Source organism: Dipteris shenzhenensis, chromosome 13 (assembly GCF_047967505.1).
Source record: "Dipteris shenzhenensis isolate YYH24624 ecotype China chromosome 13, Dip_SZ_1.0, whole genome shotgun sequence".
NCBI classification, from domain to species: domain Eukaryota; kingdom Viridiplantae; phylum Streptophyta; class Polypodiopsida; order Gleicheniales; family Dipteridaceae; genus Dipteris; species Dipteris shenzhenensis.
This window is the reverse complement of record NC_141608.1, coordinates 32,674,726-32,694,856: the sequence shown is the minus strand read 5'-3', so window position 1 is coordinate 32,694,856 and position 20,131 is coordinate 32,674,726. Positions and strand designations below refer to the sequence as shown.

General features: G+C 43.4%; 1 protein-coding gene across 2 annotated transcripts; it reads left to right on the top strand.

Annotated features, from left to right (window-relative positions):
• The first annotated feature begins 233 nt into the window (after window positions 1-233).
• On the top strand, window positions 234-16,820 carry LOC147895307 (bZIP transcription factor TGA10-like). Of its 2 annotated transcripts, none has more exons than XM_087383826.1 (3): window positions 234-1,020; window positions 1,236-1,486; window positions 16,022-16,820. In XM_087383826.1, exons 1-3 carry the CDS (start codon window positions 804-806, stop codon window positions 16,310-16,312), a joined length of 759 nt encoding a protein of 252 aa, XP_087239952.1. In that variant the 5' UTR covers window positions 234-803; the 3' UTR covers window positions 16,313-16,820. The 2 variants fall into 2 exon arrangements, with proteins under 2 accessions (XP_087239952.1, XP_087239953.1); XM_087383827.1 differs by lacking the exon at window positions 16,022-16,820 and adding an exon at window positions 2,038-2,367.
• The last annotated feature ends 3,311 nt before the right edge of the window (window positions 16,821-20,131 follow it).

The window sequence follows — 20,131 nt, the reverse complement described above, 5'->3', positions numbered from 1 at the left end:
CTCCCCCCCCCAATCCCGCCAGAATTCATTCGAGGGCGCAGCGACTGACTGGATCGAGCTCCAGCCACGTACGTAAGGCGCAGACGGACTGAGAGAGAGAGAGATTGCGATTTGCATATTGCAACACAGTAGAGAGAGAGAGAGAGAGCGCACAAGAAGCTTGCAATTTGCTTGTTGCACAGCCCGCGCGAGAGAGAGAGATTGAGAGAAGAGAGAGAGAGTGAGAGAGAGAGAGAGAGAGAGAGAGAGAGAGAAGAAGTTTGCAATTTGCACGTTGGAGAGAGAGAGAGAGCACAGAGTGAGTGAGAGAGATAGAGCACACAGTGAGAGAGAGAGAGAGAGAGAGAGCGCGCGCGCAATGCAACCATCCTCCCCGAGATAGCAGAGAGACAGAGAGAGAGAGCGAGAGAGAGAGAGAGAGAGAGAGAGAGAGAGAGAGAGAGCGCTGCAACAATCCTGCGGTACTCTGCCCCCCTCCCCACCAAGCTCCTCTCTTCCTGCTGCCCACGATTTGAACTCTGCAACAAACGGATGCGATGTGCCTTTGAAGTCGGCCCCTGTCGCGAGGTCAGGACCCCATTGCAGTGCAGTTGCTGGAAAGCGAGTTTTCGAGGTTCTCTGGAGTTGGGGCAATCCGGCCGACAATGATGAAGTTTTGAAAAAAGCAGCTTCAGTGGCAGAAATCTGCATCACGGAATTCTCTTCATCAAGCAGAGAAAGAGAGCGCGAAGAGACGCAGGATGCTCACCGACATTGACTTTCAAATTCTTCTTCGGAGCTTTTTGCGACCGTAGGAGCCATACATGGCCAATTCTGAGAGCCTTAGATTCCCTTGCAATCCCTCCTCGCACCGAAATAACTGGTGGAGTACTTGGGAATCTTACGTTTCCCAATTTCGCTCTGCAATCCGAGCGAATTTGCCTGAATCTGAGTTGCACACAGTTCTAACCGATTGCCTTAACTTGTACAGTGCATACCTCAATGTGTCTACCATTGACGAAGCCCTCTCCATCATTTCAGGTACGTAAAGTTTCCTGTCTCTCGTTCAGTTGGGTAGCAAAACAGTAGAAATTTTGTTCTATAGGAAAATGTTGAATAGCTTTTTGACAGACCTTGAGCTCGTTAGGAACGTATCCTTCAACGATCTCATCTCTTGATACCTGCCTTGAAGCTGGTTTTGAACTTTTAATGAGATCCCCTGCCAGCGTTCCTCTAATGAGCGCTTAATAACGCAGGTTACCGATGCTCTCCGTTAGAGATCGCATTTATGTGGATGGGCAGATGGAGACCCACTTCAGCTGTTGTTCTTGTGTATTCGACTATGGGGTTGGATATTCAGGAAGCAGGAAAACAGACGCAGGAACTGAATCAAGGCGTGCCTGAGTCAAGTTTGCTTTCAGAAAAACAGCTGTCGGGTTTGAGTGCATTACAAAAACATACTCATCAAGCAGAGTCTGATCTATCTCAACAGTTGGCCACACTCCAGGTAAATTTTCGTTTTAAATACACAGAATAGAGAGATTGTAACTATGAACCAAGGAAAAATCCAAGATGTTTTATAGTTGGTTGTTGTCTTTCACATCAGCTACCAGCGTTATTTTGTAGCTGATGTGAAATGGCCACACTCCAGGTAAATTCTCGTTTTAAATACACAGAATAGAGAGATTGTCACTATGAACCAAGGGAAAATCCAAGATGTTTTATAGTTGGCTGTCTTTCACAAGCGTTATATTGTAGCTGATGTGAAAGAGCCGTTGACTTATATAAGTACATAGCTTACTGGTTAATCTATTGAATGTGACTGTCACTACATGCTGGACAAATGTTATGTTCCACTTACTCAGGTTCTCGCTCTCTTAATTTCTCCGTTTGTTGTTTCAGTAGCGTTTCTCTGGGGATTTTAGGTATACTTTGTCAAAAAAGATGAGGTTATGTATGCATTGGTTAAGCTCACAAGGTTGTATTGTAAGACAGGTGTATTTCTGAACACATCCAGTGAATCAAGAAGAGTAATGTTGTGTCATGTACTTTTATCAGTTTGTAGGAGCTGCTGCGGGTGATCCTCTGGGATACGTGGTTGTAGTATAATGGATACCTGCTTTTCTGAGCTCTTTCAATGCAGCATAACTGGCAAAGTGAAGGATAATGCATCATGGATTGCAGCGTGGGCTTTTGCAGAAGCATTGCTCTAGTATCCAGATTCTTTCAGAGGAGTTTAGTGGGTAACTGTCATGAGATCGAAAGTGCACCATTTGTTACAGTGTTTACTCTTAGTAGTATAGGCAATGCCAGTTCACGTTGAATTGAAGGATAATGCATCATGGATTGTACAAGGAGCCAATAGTTCAAATTGTTCTTTTGCAGATGCATTGCTGTAGTATCCAGATTCTCACAGTACTTTGAGTGGGTAACTGTGACGAGGTTGAATCTGAGCCATTTGTTCTAGTTTTTAGAGGATGAGTTTGGTTGTGTGTTTGAATTCATTTAAACTATTTCCTGTGTTCGGGGACCGACGAATTTTAGCCGGTGAAGTTCTCATGCTTGCGGTATACTTCATTGTGATAAATACTTTCTATTTTAAGTTCTGTGTTGCCCTATGATCTATCTTTTCAAAACTAATTTGCTTACAAATTCTCGTTTGGGACAAAGTAAAATGAAACGTTCTAGTATGCGCAGTCTTGATAGCCAGTTGTGGCTTGAATGAAGACAATGTGGGCTATTTATTGATTTGTTTCCTCCTTAAGTGCTAGCGTTCGTCATCGCTGAATCTGCCCTTCACATCCAGAGTGTTGACAGAAAGTTTGTGTTGTGATCGACATACACCAATGGCAGAAATGTCATAGTAGCTATGTTTGCAACCAAACAGAGGCTGCCATGTGTCAAGGGGGTGCTGAGTGTGGGGGTTCCTAATCCCCCCGCCTCCGCCGCTCATGCGTCGGCAGTCTCCCAGAAAGGCCTAGGAGATGTCTGAGGAGGATTTGACGCCTTCTTTATATTCAAGGATCGCACAATGTCCCATATTTATATGGGCTTAATCATCTCAAATTGCACGTGTCACAGTTGCGAGCCCGCCTTCAATTAACCACGCTCCATGTTTAAATGAGTACCACCTCCACCCCAGGGTAAACAAATGTGACACTGACGAAACTGGACCATGACCAAAAACAAGGCCGTTTGGTATACTAACCATTTACTTTGTATTTTATATTTTTCGAGGCCTTGCTTGCATGGCATGAGAGGAGGGTGCCACTGCTTGAAGTCCCAAATATCCAACATTATGGCTTGTAACCGGGGCAGTAAACCATAACTAACTTGCATACATTTCAATTACAGCCACTTAGAAATTGTTCCAGCAAAGTCAAGCACATACTGAAACAATATTCAAGAGCTAGATTGCCCCTGAGTGCAACACCATATTGGCCCCAAAATCATTGGCGCCCCTTTCGATATTTCTGTAATTTATTCAGAAGGCAAACATACAACAAGGTCACTATCCAAAACCAGCCATCTGAATCTTATCCTGTCAGGCATTCAAGAACTTGCAACACAAGCCAATCTCTGGCTTACAAAGGCATCCAGCCTCAATGCATAATTCCTTAGCACAAGGCATCCAAAAATCCAGCACATATCCAAGTGCATAATCCATGGCCAAACTGGCAACCATAAGCAAAAAAATTCTGTGAGTAGTTGACATCCAAACCAGCAAATGTTCTCTGACAAGCTGACATCCAAGAATCCACATAAACAGACTAGGCACTGTCCGGCATCACGGGCACTGAAAGTATGCACACAACTAGGAGCTGTTTTCAACAACTAGCCTTAGACACACATCTCTGCTTAGGCTATTGTGCATTGTGAATCCTTCGCTGTCCAACTGTAGTGTAGGATCGATGAATAGAAAGAGAGAGAGAGCAAGGTACAAAGAGTCGATAGAGTTTGCCGTCACGTCAAAACTAGGATAATGAAAATAGAGAGTACAAAGTAATTGTATCAGACCTAGGACTAAGTGTCCTAGGTGTCACATAGGACTTAGTGTCCTATGTGGCCTAAAAGGCACTAACACTACAAGTGCCTATATTTATGCCTACAAGGCACATACCATGGGCTATAGGGCATCACTAGAACCACGAGGAGATGGCCTACATACAGCTGACCGGAATACAGAACGAGATCCTTCATGTACAAACTAATAGTGAATTCCATACACTGAAACCTTGCTGTCCAAAGCTGACACACATCCCTAGACCTAGAAACCAACTTGCATGTTCAGAGAAAAGCATGAGAGAAAGATTCCATCCCACAAGGGTGACACCCTTGTACTTTGCTTCATTGGCAATTCCACTGTCCAAGCCAATCATTGGCAACAACCTGCATCCAATTCCTGTGCATACTAGCACCCAATTGCCAAGTGTTTCCACTATGTGTGTCCAATTGTGAGTGGTATTGCATTCCACAAGTCCTAGAAATGCTCAAGTGGCCAGGGGAGACACTTGAACAACCAAAAGAGCAAGAACAAGCTCAAAAATGACAAATGAAGTCAAAAGGAGAGTTAGAACAACTGTACCCGCTGTCCATGGAAGAGGGGCGAGCTCTACCCTCGCCCTTGCCCTCTGTCCAGGCTCCCAGCAAGCACAGATGACCCTCAATCCGCAATGGAGTTAAAAGAACAGCAGCAAATGGAATTGAACCAGCCCTAGATGCCTTCAACCAGCTCCCAGGTGCTCTGTTCCAAGTTGGAATACCTCCAGGGGTTAGCAGATTCACAGGGTAGGGGGACAACAGGAACTCGTTTAGCAGATGAAAAGCCTTGAAATGAGTGCCCAGCAGGACCGTACAATAGAGAAATCTATCCTGGGATGCGTGCAGCAGCAAGAGAGCCTCGATGAGGGTGCAACTTGCAAGCAGGTTGTACAACAGCATAAGAAGCCTTGGGAAACGAGAAACTGGCCGTACAGTAGGCTTATGGAATCTGTACAGCAATTAATAGGTACGCACAGCAAATAAGAGAGCCCGTACAACATTTATGAAGGCCGTACAACAGCATACAGGTGCCTTAGGATGTGTGCCAAGCTAGAGAGAGAGGAGGAGACCCCCAAATAGGTGACGTGAGATAGAGGAAGAGGCGTGATAAGCATGCATTACCATCCATCTTGGGGGATTCCACGTGGCTCATTAAAGCCCCTAACCCTCCTTACCAATGACAATGTTGGTTTGCCCCCACATTAAAGCTCTAACCCTCTTTTAGCAATGCAACATTGGTTTTCCTTGGGCCCAATATTTAGACCCCTCTTATCTTTGCCTTGACCTAGCATTTGGGCCTAGTGGGTGCACTTCGAACTAATCTAGGGACTTGTAGGAAGTTGGCGCTTCGTCTAGGCCAATCCCTTGTAGCCAAAATGTCCAGGGGTTTAGGTGCACAATGAAGTTCACGTCCCCGGGACAGAAAATTATGCAAAGCCTCACAAAGCATTGGAGTTAAGATTTGGCATAATAGTATTCTATATCAGGAAAATAAAAGATGTGAAAGTATTCTAAAGCCCTCATGCACAACTACTTCGAATGTAGCAAGAAATGGAGTCCTAAGCATAAGTATGCAAGTAGTGGAACATGATGACATATAAGCTCTACATGATTTAGAGCTGTCATGTAACCGTTGATGGTGGTGGGGAGATGGAAATTGTTGAGGATGTAGGGCAATTTTAAAAGTTCGAGGAGGATAGGGTTACTATTCGGCCCTTTGCGATGTGCTCATGGCGTGTTTTCGGAGTTGCATTAGTTGAGCACCGTGGTGTTATGCCATTACATGCATGGAATGATCCTCATGGTTTGAATGTGGAACAGTAGTTTGGGATTACCAAAACCCTAAAGCCATTCTAGCTCAACCCATTCTATACCAGCAAGTAGTTGCCTTTTTTGGTTAGTTTACGTGTGCATTTGGTATGGGTGAGAGAGTGAGAGGCTGAATCATGATCCTACTGTATCTCCCCACATGCTGCTTTAAATTCCAATTGTTTGCTCTAGTGCGTGCTCCTTGCAGTGTTCTCACATAGCAAATCATTAACAATTTGTGCTTTAGGTTGTTATTTGGCAATATCTAGATTCATCATCTGGAAATTGCGACTTGCTTCCAGGAGTGCATATGACTCCAAACTCCATCAAATTTCATCTTGTCTGCTCCCAACAGACGTTTTGGGGCAGACTTACCTTTTCCTTGCTTAGTCATTGACTATTTTGGGACCTACCTCCTTTGGAATCTTTGCTTTTTATTACGATTTGACTGGGAGACCTTTTCGTTAGTCCTTTTTCCATAGATTTGTCCTCTGATACTTGTCCTAACCTATTTTCTCACTCAAGTGTTGGATAACAACGTAGCAAGGTTTTGAATGATTTGCTATTGTAGATTTCAGTTCATTGTAGATCTAGCCTTGTGGCTTTGCTTTCTGGATATTTGATTCGAACTGGTCCTAGGTTTGTCGCAGATAGCTAAGAGAAGATTATAACCCTTGATGCTTTTTTACTTGACATCCTCTTGGATGTTGAAGAAGCTTTGAACACTTTTTGGGATCACTCTTTTAGATTCTATGATTGGTCATTACGGAAAAGCATTATAACCATACCTCTTATACTTAGTTGTATTAGTCGAACTCTTTGAGTGAGGGTCTTGATAAATTTTTTCCAAAACTCATAAATCATGAATCCCTTTGTGTGGAATGGTTTTGGCAACGAATCCTAGTGAGGAGAAATGGCCTCATTTACAGCCCATTGAGCCGTATTGTAATCTTGTGTGGTGATCTATTTTTGATTATGTTCTAATCTTGTCACGAATGCATTCTCTGTGGATTTGATCTTAAGTGCAATCAGTGGAATATTGATTGGGCTTATGCTAAACTCCACGACTCTGACAAGCACCCATAGTTTGATCATCACAAAGACCTTTGCCGGGAGGGGAACTTGCAGTCAATTGACCATGGGATGAGATTTGAAGTGAACAGCGTGGCTGTGTTGTGTTGATCAATGGATCCGATGAAGATGATTACTCATTTGCAGGATGTTTGTTCGCCTTGAGTACGGGGCCTATTGACAATGTAATGGGATGCAATTGGATGAAATCTTTAGTAGCTTTTTTGTGGATTTGAATGTCAAGGCTGTTCTTTTCTGGCTTAAAGGTAAGGTATAGTGTTGCAGGTTCTTGTAGCACCAAAAACACTCAGCAAGGCAGTTGGCTAGAGAACCAGGAAACACAGTGCCCTCTTGCATCGCAGTTTTTTTTTCTTTCAAAGATGCATTGCAGTTGTTTAATCAACATGCATACATTAGTCACCTTGTGGTGGATGTTGACATGCAGCATGTATGCTGACGCATTTGCTGATATGCCTCATTAGGTGTAAACTACTCGGTGCTTTCTATCAATTTAGACAACGGATTTTGCAGAGGCGTTTGAATGAGATGATTGCGAGTTGCCAAACACATATACTTGAACTTAAGAGTTTGCAATTAAGCTGGAATTAAGACTTATACAGCTTAAACACAAAGTGACATCATTGGAAAATGCAATATGATTGAGGGGCCAAGACGGCCCCGCCCCCTTATCCAGGCTCACTTTATTCTTGAAAATGGAGATACGAGACCAAGGTGCAATGCACCTTTCAAACTGATGAACTCAGTGAAAACCTAGGACCTAGATACAAGACTCGAGCATATGTGCAAGGTAGACAACAAAAAGGAGGACTTCAAGCTCAGGTTTCAACTCTTGGCTTGCCCAATCCACAAGGAAGAAGCCTGCAACAATCACCACTTACATCCAACATTAGAGACAAGCACTAGTTTCTAGAAAGATAGTAGAAACAACATGAAATAGTGCTGTAAATGAGATAAACTTGACAATACAGGCTCCCTTCGCGACTCAACCCTTTTGTAGATGAAGTCCTTGATGCCTCTGAAGCTACCTTGGGTGAGGAGAGTGTGGAAATGGGGCTGGAATGAGAACAGCTTAGAAAAACAGCCTGTAGGCTAGAGAGAGAGAGCTTTTATGGAGTGATAGCTGTAGAGAGAGAGTGCCAATGCTGATCCCAAGGGAGGGGATGTAAGAGAGGAGCTGCTGCTGTTCCAGAGGTGCACAGAAAGGCAGATTTCTGCAAGGGGAAGGGGCTGGAACAGTAGAGAGAGAAATTCTGCAGTAGAGAGAGAAAGACTGCAGCAGGAGAGAGAACGGGGCTGTGGCTGCTCCAGGCTAGGAGAAGGAGAGAGGATGCTGCTGCTGTTCTAGAAGAGCTGAGAGGGGGCAGATTTCTGAAGAGGAGGGGCTGGAACTGTAGAGAGAGAATGTGCTACTGTAGAGAGAGAAAGTGCTGCTGAGGTGAGAGAATGGCCTGGGGAGAAGCTGGCTGCACCCAAGGAGCTGGAGAGGTTCTGCTGCATCATCCAAAAGGAGGGAGAAGAAAAGTGACGAATTTTTCATGTGAGGAATGAAAGGGAGAGGCCTTCTTTTATAGGCTCAACCCCCCTCCTAGGCCTAGAGTGGAAGGTGGACACTTGTCCCAGATTTTTGGTGGGCTGCAGTCCCAGAGAGGACAGCCCCCACAATTTGCCCCAAATCTACCAGATTTGGGGCCAAACACTTGGCCTGCATGCCCTGCCACTTGCCATGCATGCTGCCACATGTGTGGGACAGGTGGACTGACCTGCCAGCTCAGATTCCATGTGGCAGCAGTCTGCCACGTGTCAACTGCCACGTGTCACTCCCAAAAACCCTAAAAATTTCAAAGTTGTCAGAATTCAATTCTGATCGCACCCACGGGTTCCTAACAGCTTGGACTATCTATTGACATACTCTAAGGTCATAATTGAGCCATATTGAGCTCATTTGTTTATCGTCTTATCTTGTATCTCCATTACTCTTGGCATGCTGCGAGGCCCACACCCAAAGCTCAGGGGACATTCTCTTGAATGGTTCCTAGGTCGGTATGCAATGTGTGCATTTGATTGGTCCCATGTTTGGGTACTCAAGTGGGGTGTGGTTTCCAGATGTCCGTCTCAAAGAGAGGCCATCACTCTTGTGGGTCACTAATGCCCATAACCCCAAGCAAGGGGGTCCACCCTCAAATGCTAGACCTAGTCCCCATTGTGCGTAACTGAACAGTAGGAAAACATTTCATTTCTTAATAAGCATACTATTGAAAAACAAAAAGAAATAGTACCAAGCAAGTGGATACATGTTGTTGAAGCAGGATGACATTCCCTCCGTCTTTCATTCGGTTGTCCGCAACTGAAATGCTTCCTCATAAGCATCCAGGATTTAAGGACACCCCTGAAATGTAGCTCTGTCCACCCATTGGGCATCGGTGGATGGGAGCCCTCTGAACTTCAAAAGGTACATTTTGCGAGTCGTGCCTCGACGTCCCGTAGTGAAGTTATGCAAAATAATTTGCTCTGGGATCAACAAGATCTCAGTGTCCTCTACTTCAGGTGCATCGTCCAGTGTGGGCTCTTGAGGTGGTTCCCCAATGAAGGGTTTCACCAAGCTTACGTGGAAGACATTGTGGATCTTCCAATGCTCTGGAAGTCTCAATCAGACTGAGACATCATTTATTACCTGCAACACCTGAAAAGGACCATAATATCGAAAGGATAGCTTGAAGTAGGTGCACTTTTTGCCCACTTTGGTTTTTAATCGGGCTTTCTCAAATTTCAATAAGACCCATTGGCCTTCTTTCACTGCAAACGCCCTCCGTCTTTTATTTGCAGCTGCTCTTTGTTTCTCCTGTGCCTTTTGAATGGCATAGGAATGGTGTTTCCTGAAACTCCCGTTGTAATGCTCACATCTCTACCCTTATGTTGGAGGGTTAGAATATTCTTCACATAATCGATTCGGGGGTTGACTTGCTTATGCCAAGGCATGCCGAGAATTACATCTGATCCTTGAAGTGGTGCCACCATGAAGGGTAGATATCCAAGTACCCTTGGATGTGTATCCCAAGCTTGCCGATGATGGGGTACACCTTCTCTTCTTGGTTCTTGAAGGTTGCAGTTGCCTCCAAGGCTTCTCTTTATCCTCTGGGGCTATCCCCAAGTTCTGTGCTATCTCATGACAAATAAAGTTGTGAGTAGCTCCACTATCGAACAAAAATAAAGCGGATTGATCCTTTACCTGACCCCATGTTTTCAACAAACTATGGGTGTCGTTTACAGCTCCCTTTTTTGGAGGTGCTTCCACCTTGTTAACTACCAAAACTGGCTTTTTGAGGGCTGCTTCTTTGTTGCTGCTGTTTTTGGCAGCTTGAGGGCATTCGTAGAAGTTGTGGCCTCGATCGCCACACTTGAAACACCGCCCTTCGGAGTAATACTTTTGCTTCTGTTGTGGAGACAATGAGCTGAAAGTGCGGGCTGCTTTCTTCGAAGGAGGCTGGCTGGCTGACTTTTGCTCTTTTGGTGCATCCTTTGCTATCTCCTTATCCTTTTGTTCCTTGGAAGAGGTTCCCTGGGACTTCCGCTTGTTGGAGAAAGATTGTTTCTTCTCCACCTTCAATGTTTCTTCTCCACCTTCAAGGCGATGTTGATGGTGTCTTCGAGAGAAGTAGGAGTGGCAATGTCCACCTCATGCTGAACGATATACCGTAGGCCAGCAAAGAACTTCCTTTGCTGCTCTTTTTTATCCTTCCTACTGAATGCTTGAACTTTTAACAAAGTATCCCATAAACGATCAACATACTCACTGACTTTCTCTTCTTGGGGTTGGCGGAGGATGTCCCACTGCACCATTGTATCTCTCTTAAACTCCTTAGGCAGGAAGTGCCTCATCAAGTTCTTCTTGAAGTGCTTCCAGGTGTGGGCTTGCTATCCAGTGTTGATCATAGTTGCCCACCAGAGTGAAGCACGGTCTTGCATGTGCAGGACGGCAAACCGGATCTTCGCCTTGTCTTCGTACTCGTCCCCCTCAAAGAAATACTCGAGGTCTCGGATCCAGGCCAGCAAGACCTCGGGCTTGTCCTCTCCCTTGTACTTGGTAAACTTGAAGAGCTTATCTCCAAGAGGTACCTTATGCTTTGCATACCTTCGTCTCCGTGCACGTCTCGAAGGAGATGGACTCCGATGACGCCGTCTACCTCGAGGAGGGGAAGAAGAGGATGATCTTCCCTCCTTGTTGGAGTTTTGTCCGCACGGCCTCTTCCTTGGGATTGGGGCCCTATGTCATGAGTTTCTGCTTGGCTGCTTTCCAGCACTTGAACCTGTTGAGCAATGTTTGCCAAGAGAGCACTCAACTCATGCAGGTTAGCAGGAGGGTCAGGTCCATTGGCTGCCATGATGACAAGATGACTCAATGAAGGAGAGACTCAACAAGAGAAAGCACAGAGTACAGGACCACTGCCTAAGCTCTGATACCAATGTAAACTACTCGGTGCTTTCTATCAATTCAGACACCGGATTTTGCAGAGGCGTTTGAATGAGATGATTGCGAGTTGCCAAACGCACATACTTGAACTTAAGAGTTTGCAATTAAGCTGGAATTAAGACTTATATAGCTTAAACACAAAGTGACATCATTGGAAAATGCAATATGATTGAGGGGCCAAGACGGCCCCCCCCCCCTTATCCAGGCTCACTTTATTCTTGAAAATGGAGATACAAGACCAAGGTGCAATGCACCTTCCAAACTGATGAACTCAGTGAAAACCTAGGACCTAGATACAAGACTCGAGCGCATATGTGCAAGGTAGACAACAAAAAGGAGGACTTCAAGCTCAGGTTTCAACTCTTGGCTTGCCCAATCCACAAGGAAGAAGCCTGCAACAATCACCACTTACATCCAACATTAGAGACAAGCACTAGTTTCTAGAAAGATAGTAGAAACAACATGAAATAGTGCTGTAAATGAGATAAACTTGACAATACAGGCTCCCTTCGCGACTCAACCCTTTTGTAGATGAAGTCCTTGATGCCTCTGAAGCTACCTTGGGTGAGGAGAGTGTGGAAATGGGGCTGGAATGAGAACAGCTTAGAAAAACAGCCTGTAGGCTAGAGAGAGAGAGCTTTTATGGAGTGATAGCTGTAGAAATTCAGAAATGAAAAGCAATATATTGTTATTTTCTAATGATGAAATTCAAAAATGAAAAGCAATATACTTGTTATTGTTTAATATGTGAAGTTGAGATTGTTAGGCTAAACCAATGGTTGAAATTGTGAGAGTGTCCTAAACCATCCCTGTGGTTGAAATTGACTATCCTAAACGTGTTCTAAACCAGCCCGATGGTTGACTGTCCTAAACGTGTCCTAAACCAACCCGGTGATAGAAATTGTGACTGTCCTAAACCAGCACGGTGGTTGAAATTTGTTTTGCTTCATTATATACTTTAATTAGACTGTGTTTTGTCCTCTTTTAGTAGTAGCAAAAAGGGGGCTCACTGTTATGATGTTCCTGCATGTTCCAGAGGTGCACAGAAAGGCAGATTTCTGCAAGGGGAAGGGGCTGGAACAGTAGAGAGAGAAATTCTGCAGTAGAGAGAGAAAGACTGCAGCAGGAGAGAGAACGGGGCTGTGGCTGCTCCAGGCTAGGAGAAGGAGAGAGGATGCTGCTGCTGTTCTAGAAGAGCTGAGAGGGGGCAGATTTCTGAAGAGGAGGGGCTGGAACTGTAGAGAGAGAATGTGCTACTGTAGAGAGAGAAAGTGCTGCTGAGGTGAGAGAATGGCCTGGGGAGAAGCTGGTTGCACCCAAGGAGCTGGAGAGGTTCTGCTGCATCATCCAAAAGGAGGGAGAAGAAAAGTGACGAATTTTTCATGTGAGGAATGAAAGGGAGAGGCCTTCTTTTATAGGCTCAACCCCCCTCCTAGCCTAGAGTGGAAGGTGGACACTTGTCTTAGATTTTTGGTGGGCTGCAGTCCCAAAGAGGACAGCCCACAATTTGCCCCAAATCTACCAGATTTGGGGCCAAACACTTGGCCTGCATGCCCTGCCACTTGCCATGCATGCTGCCACATGTGTGGGACAGGTGGACTGACCTGCCAGCTCAGATTCCACGTGTCAGCCTGCCACGTGTCAGCTGCCACGTGTCACTCCCAAAAACCCTAAAAATTTCAAAGCTGTCAGAATTCAATTCTGATGGCACCCATGGGTTCCTAACAGCTTGGACTATCTATTGACATACTCTAAGGTCATAATTGAGCCATACTGAGCTCATTTGTTTGTCGTCTTATCTTGTATCTCCATTACTCTTGGCATGCTGCCAGGCCCACACCCAAAGCTCAGGGAACATTCTCTTGAATGGTTCCTAGGTCGGTATGCAATCTGTGCATTTGATTGGTCCCATGTTTGGGTACTCAGGTGGGGTGTGGTTGCCAGATGTCCCTCTCAAAGAGAGGCCATCACTCTTGTGGGTCACTAATGCCCATAACCCCAAGCAAGGGGGTCCACCCTCAAATGCTAGACCTAGTCCCCATTGTCCGTAACTGAACAGTAGGAAAACATTTCATTTCTTAATAAGCATACTATTGAAAAACAAAAAGAAATAGTACCAAGCAAGTGGATACATGTTGTTGAAGCAGGATGACATTAGGTGTCTCTGGACCATGCCACTACCTTGGAGCAGTAGCCAGCGAATTAATAAAGCTCCAAATTGCCTTACTAAGGTGGAAGGGGAAGAAGTAGCATAGCAAGTGCTTGAGAGGAATCTCACATCTTGTAGCACATCGTCTTTTGCTTTGCTAGTGCTTTTGGTGAAGAGGGAGGAGATGTTAAACCACACATGCATTGAGTACAATACAACCACAGTGGAAAACAGGCTCCAATCCTGGCATTGATGTGAGAGCTACCCATAACCCTATGCACAACCAATAGTGAAAACACTCGGCCTCCGTGCTCCCTATGAGCTTAGGTAGGCCTTGATACCGTGCCCTACAAACACACCTCCAAGCATCCCTCCCAGAAAGCTACCTCGAGGCAGTGAATGCTTAGAAGATTTGACCTCCTTGTTGTCTTGATGTGCAGCCAATGGTGAGGCCCAAGCTCCTTCTGACTCTTGTACTCTAGAAGACAGCCAAGGGACTTGATATCTGAGGGCTAAGCAGACCGACCCAGCCAGCTGACCAGCAGGGCTCCATATGGCCGACCCCTGGTCTGTCCCAACCGACTTGGCTGGCTGCCCCCCGACCCTGGTTGGCTGGCCTTTACCAGCCTCAACCAGGGCTGGTTCATACCCGACCAGGCCCTGGATATCCCTGGCCAGATTCAGCCCATTCCATGCCGAACCTGCTGCAAATACCTGTGGAGAGTGCCTCCTGGCTCCTGATATCCTGCCATCTGCCTGGACCTTTTCCTGGCCTGCCACCTGCTGCAGCTCCGTACAGCCTGTTGTATGCTTCTGTACAGACCCGTACCATTGCATCACGTGTCCCGGGCCAGATCCAAGCCCATAAACAGGCCATACACCTGCTGCACTCCTGGACATGCCACATGGCATTCTCCGGCAGGGTTCCATGTGCTCCTGATGCTCCGACCTGGTTGCAGGTGTCTTTTTTCAGTCAGATACTTCTCTTGAGTGTGCTGCCCATGTGGCACCCTCATGCTTTCATGTTTTACTGTCTGTATGCTGCCCACATGATGCTGCCCACATGGCAGCCAATGTGCTGCCCATGTGGCATCCCTAATAGATCCAACTCCACCTCCCCCATGGCAAAAGCACAATACTACTGAGACATTTCTCCACTGATAGCAATAGACATCCAAAACCAAGAAGTTCCCCATGGCATGTGTCAGATGGGTTTATTCCATGTACCTTCCCCATAGCCACAAATTCATGGTTAACCATCAAATTGACCATAGCTTAACAGCATATTTCTTCACCCATGACTCCTAAGAAATAAAATGAGAGCTCTTAGTTAGTAAATTAATTTTCAAATAACATATTTTACCACATGGTGGTATCGCTCCCACTCTCCCCATACCAAAGTCTCTCTCTCTCTCTCTCTCTCTCTCTCTCTCTCTCTTTCTCTCACACACACACAGACACACAAACACAACACACACACACAAGATGGTATCTACACACTCACAAGGCCTATAAACATTTTGACCATATGGCCAAGTCTTTATGATGACTAGAAGGTGTCAACATAAAGCTTGATAAAAGTCAAGTGTTCTCTTCATGAGAAAATAAATTTAGGTGGGCAAGGATCTCTTACACTTATTACACCTTTCACATTCAAAATTTTAAAATTCAAAATTATAATTTTGTCTCCCTCCCTCCTCCCTCCCGCTTCCCACCTCCCTCCCTTCCTCCTCTCTCCTCCCCAATCTCTCTCCTCCTCCTCCTCTCACTATTGCGACAATCCCTTCTTCCACATGCCTCCTCCTCCTCTCCAACATTGATCCCCAAACTCTCTCCTCCCTCTAGAAAATGCCTCCTCCTCCTCCAACCTTTGACTTGTATGATCTAACTGTACCTCTACACTTTCTCTCTACTCTGTAAGAAAATAATACAAGTATGTGCTCAACAGATGATAGGATCTCGTACGTAAGAGAGAAAACCAGATAGTATGGAGAATCAAAATTTTAATTACTGTAGATGAGATACAATAGATGGCACTGCCTCCCAGCCGTGCGCTCCTGTGAAAGAAGCTTTGATGGTGAGGTAGAAATAGTAGAGGACGGAGGCTGGATGCTAAGGAATCACAGTTGCTATAGCCAGTGATGAAATGGAGAGGTGACTTCTCCAACACAGCAAAGTAGCAGGCATATAATATTGGTAATACCAGATTCCTGTGATGGTGGCCTAGCAAATCATGGAGTTTCTTAAGCGTTTTAATGCGATTTATGATGTTTCTTTGCAGGTGGGTCAGAAACCATAAGCAATCTGACCTCTTAGGATATCATGCATTCACCTATATCATTTTATATGGGTTTTTAATGCATCCCATTTGTTCAGGCTATGTGATTAATGATGCCAAATGATTAATGATGACTATTGACATGGTTCTTGTTTTGATTGTTTTTTTCATCTTGTTTCTGAATTTGGTACATTTGTATTTACAGATGCTTTTGGTTGAACAAAGTACGCTGACTGCACTGCAACTCGGAGAAGCAAACACAGATTGTTGTGATCTGTCGAACTTCAAACAACTAGTAGATGTGAAAGTTTCTCAATTGCTGACACTACTCAACAAAGCTGACAATCTCCGCCTGCACACATTGAGAGTGCTGCTTGATCTTCTAACACCAGTTCAAGCTGCATCCTGCAGTCTTGCTGCCTACGAGCTTATGTTTGCATTAAGATCTTTAAGTAAGACCATGCAGAATTCTGGTGCATCACCTTTTGTTAAGTGATTTGTTGAAGATTAGTTTCAAGTATTGTAGTCCTCTCACTTGGGAATGAGAGATACAGCTGTCATAAAACCAACTAGGAAGGACATTGAGCTGTCCATTTCAAGTTTGTGAAGAGTGTGATCTTTGTATGAAATTACGCTCATCAATGAGATTCACAAGAAAAGAAGACTGTTAAGTCAGAAAAGGACAATCAAACTTCAGGTAGCATGTTTGTCGGTTCTTTTAATTCCAGGCAGGGCAGCCTTAGTTAAGGTCTGTTCCAGCACAAGCAGTGTGATACTCAGCTCTTTTGAAACAGTAGCAGTCGGGGTTTACATTGTTTCTCAAAAAAGGGAGGCCTGGTATGCTCTTCAAAGGAAGACGCTCAGGCTTGAATTCAGTGTGTCGTATTATGAGAGCTGAAGCTGTTTGATCAGGCAGAAATAGTGGATGCTTGCATGCAATACCTCTTTTGTATGCTGCGTTCCAGTCTGTACAGTGCAGTGTCACAATATTGCAGTTTTGCAAGTCCACTGTTCAAAAAAATTTCCCTTCATCTTGGGAATAAAGATCAAATCAGCCCTTAAATTGAGTTTTTTCCTGATCTGTTGTTTTCATCCATTGAATCTGATACCCGCATTATGACTTTGGTAATGAAGTGAATAAGTGACTTACGAAAGAAGCAGCTCTAGTCCTTGGAATTTCTCTCTTTGGGGTGAAGGAATTGTAGGATGATCAGAGCTAGGGAAAATTATAAAATGTGAGGGATGTCTACTCTGCACTCTGGTTTTCTTGTTGAGATTCTAGGTAGACAGGAAGAGAGGTTCTTGCTACACTTCGTTAGTCATTTAGATGGTAAAAGTAATTCATAATATTAGAAATATTTTACCATACCGCTTCAATGTTTTTCCTCCCAAGAACAGAAAAGCGGATAGGGGGGGCAATTAATGGAAGGGGCTGGTATGTGAAATAATATTCAATTTGTATGTCTTTCTTCAATGTCAGCACTATGTTGCATAGGTTGGTGAGGTGAGGCTGATTAAATGTTTAAAAGATTAACCTATGTTATGGAAAAATCTCTCCTAGCAAACTAACTGAATTTCAAAACAAAAACTAATTGTCTTTGAAAGATTAACCTATTTATGAAAAGATTAGCCTAAGCTACTGGATATGCTAATTGGTCATTGTGGGCAAAAGTTGGCTTTTGCCCATGGCTGGACTCTTTAAACAGATATAATTAATGGGTATGGTTTTCTTCAATGTAAGTATAACATTGCATAGCGTGATGAGGGGAGGTTGCATAAATGTCCAGTTAAAAGAGTAACCTAACCTATGTTATGAGAAAATCTCTCCTAACAAACTAATTAAATTTCATAACAAAAAATACGTCTTTTGTATTTTATGGAAAAAATAGGCTCAGCTAAAGCATATGCTAATTGGTCATTGTAGATCAAAATACATGGATGGATTAAAGATGAGCTAGTATGCCTTGTTATGCAAGTGGATATGTGGTGAGTTCCCAATGAAATGTCTCATCCCATAGAAAATTAAAGAATATTTCAACCACAACTCCATGCACTATTAAAAGCTAAAGTAATCCTTACACGTATACATGAACAAAACTACTCATGTTGTTTTACCCAACATAATGGTTATACCCAAGTAAATCATAGAAAAGGCAAATTGTCAAAATTGTGGGTTTTGTTGGACCACAAGGTAGCACCGTTTCTTTAACTTGCATACATTATCTATGAAAATAGGTGGATTGAAATGAACCTTGTCAATGTCGTAAGTCCATGTGCATAGTATAGAACTTAATATTTTCATCATGTTAAAGTATACAACAATGGAATAATGGAATCCTTACTATGGCAAAGAGAATAGCATAAATCTCGTCGAGAAGGGTAACTACAAAAGTGCTCTTTGCCCAATAAGAGAGCCCCTACTTTTTATGCTTTTATATAGAAGTGGACATTCTATTTTTAGCATAAAGTTAACCTTTACATGTTTTCTCTTTCATTCTTATTTTTTGCATGTCTTCTCTTCTCTTTCCTTGTGTCTAATTATCCTCACTATATGGTCACTCATGAGCTTGTTTGATTTTGCATTCTTTTTACTAATATCCCTCACTACATTTACACTTACGGATTTGTTTTGATAACATGTACTCAGGGTCATGAGGGTAGAGCTTATGTTTGTCAATATAGAATCTTTTGTTCTTTTTTATCATGTCGGTGTAAAACTTCTTTCATTTTGTTTATATTCTTGTCTATTCCTTTGTGGATGTAGGTTATCTTTGCTTTTGCTTGTTTCTTTAGGTTTTTTTCGAGTGTAGCTCTTCATCGTTGATGGTGTTGCTATCTTCCTTTTGCTTTTCTACTTCCACTTGTTGCTTGATTTCTTTCTTGTTGATGTTAGTTCTTGCTTCTATACTTTCTCCATTTTGCTACACTTCGTTGATGGTTTTCTTACCTATCTATACTTTGCCGATGATGTATTCCATGAATGCAATTATTGTCTTCAGTAGAGTCATCATAATGCCATCGAACATCTCTCATTTTCAACTACATTTGAATTCGTCCATAGTGTCATTCCTTGTTGCATTTTTGTATACTTTGTTTATGGTGTCTTACCTTTTTTTATTGTTTGGTGTATTCCATTGACTACTTTTGTAGTCTTTCGTAAAGCATCTTTCGTAAAGCATTGTAATACCATTGAATATTTATCGTTGTCCAAATCAAATCAGTTCATCCACAATGCCATTCATTTCCTGCGTCTCATATATCCTAGAGAAAATTTCATTGTCTATATCTTTTTAGCATTAAAAACACCTTTCATCTCGTCTTGATGGATTTTTTGGAGGGTACATTATCGTATATCTTTATATCATCTTTTTTGACATTTGTGATGTGTCAAAGCTTTCATCCAGTCTTAACATCTCCAACATTGTCTTTTTGTTTTCTAGTGCTCACAAGCTCTTTAGGGAAAAGATCTCATATGCGAGTACATATGTTATCATAAGACCCAATTTGAACATCACTAGTAAGACACAAGAAATGAACTGTTTCTTCTTAAACACCCTCTGACCCTCACCAGCCAACAAAATGATTCTTCATATCATTTGTAGGGTGAATGCATGGTTAGGTGGCTTAGTTTTAGCAATCTATAGCTCTTCAAATGTAGTACTCAAAGGGAACATTAGGCGGACTAGTACCTAGGACATTGTTGTTTAAACTGAATCATAGTGTATGCACACCAAAATGTGGTGCATTAATCATCAGTCAATTTCCTAACATGGATTGAACGGCTAACATTGAGTTGGCCATCTCTCTCACCAGCTTCAAAATTTGAACTCTCATATCTTTTCACTTAAATCTTCCTATGTGACATTGTTCCTTTAGTAAGATTCACACTAGTTCATGCTCTTAGCATGGGCATTCTCAGTATGTTCTCATGCTTAGCTTAGTTGTGGAAGGGAAGGAAGCAATTCTTTGCAATGGTGGATGGATTCAAGTTTTATTGCTAGGTTTCTTTGTGAGTAAGTAAGCATTACGACTTTCAATAATTAGCAAGTGTTTTGAACTTCGGTTATTAAGTTGTTCATTTCCTTTGCATGTTTTGAAAAATGTTGTCTTAGTTTTATGCTTATCTTTCTTTCGCTTGGAGGCTTGTTCTCAACCTACCTTATCAACCCGTGTTTTTCTTTCCCTCCTCATGAAGCCATTGGTCAAAGGCCGGCAAGCGGAATCTCCTCCCCAAAGTAGCTTTGTTGTATGGTAGCTAGTTGAGTCAATGAGGGTTTCTCAGTGAGCCTTGAGGGTAAAATTCCTCGGAAGCTAG

Excerpts from the sequence above, each read along its gene's own strand:
- LOC147895307 (XM_087383826.1), top strand. The coding sequence starts at position 804 with ATGGCCAATTCTGAGAGCCTTAGATTCCCTTGCAATCCCTCCTCGCAC. Across the intron at positions 1,021-1,235 it reads AGCCCTCTCCATCATTTCAG|GTTACCGATGCTCTCCGTTA; the intron begins GTACGTAAAGTT and ends TTAATAACGCAG. Across the intron at positions 1,487-16,021 it reads AACAGTTGGCCACACTCCAG|ATGCTTTTGGTTGAACAAAG; the intron begins GTAAATTTTCGT and ends TTGTATTTACAG.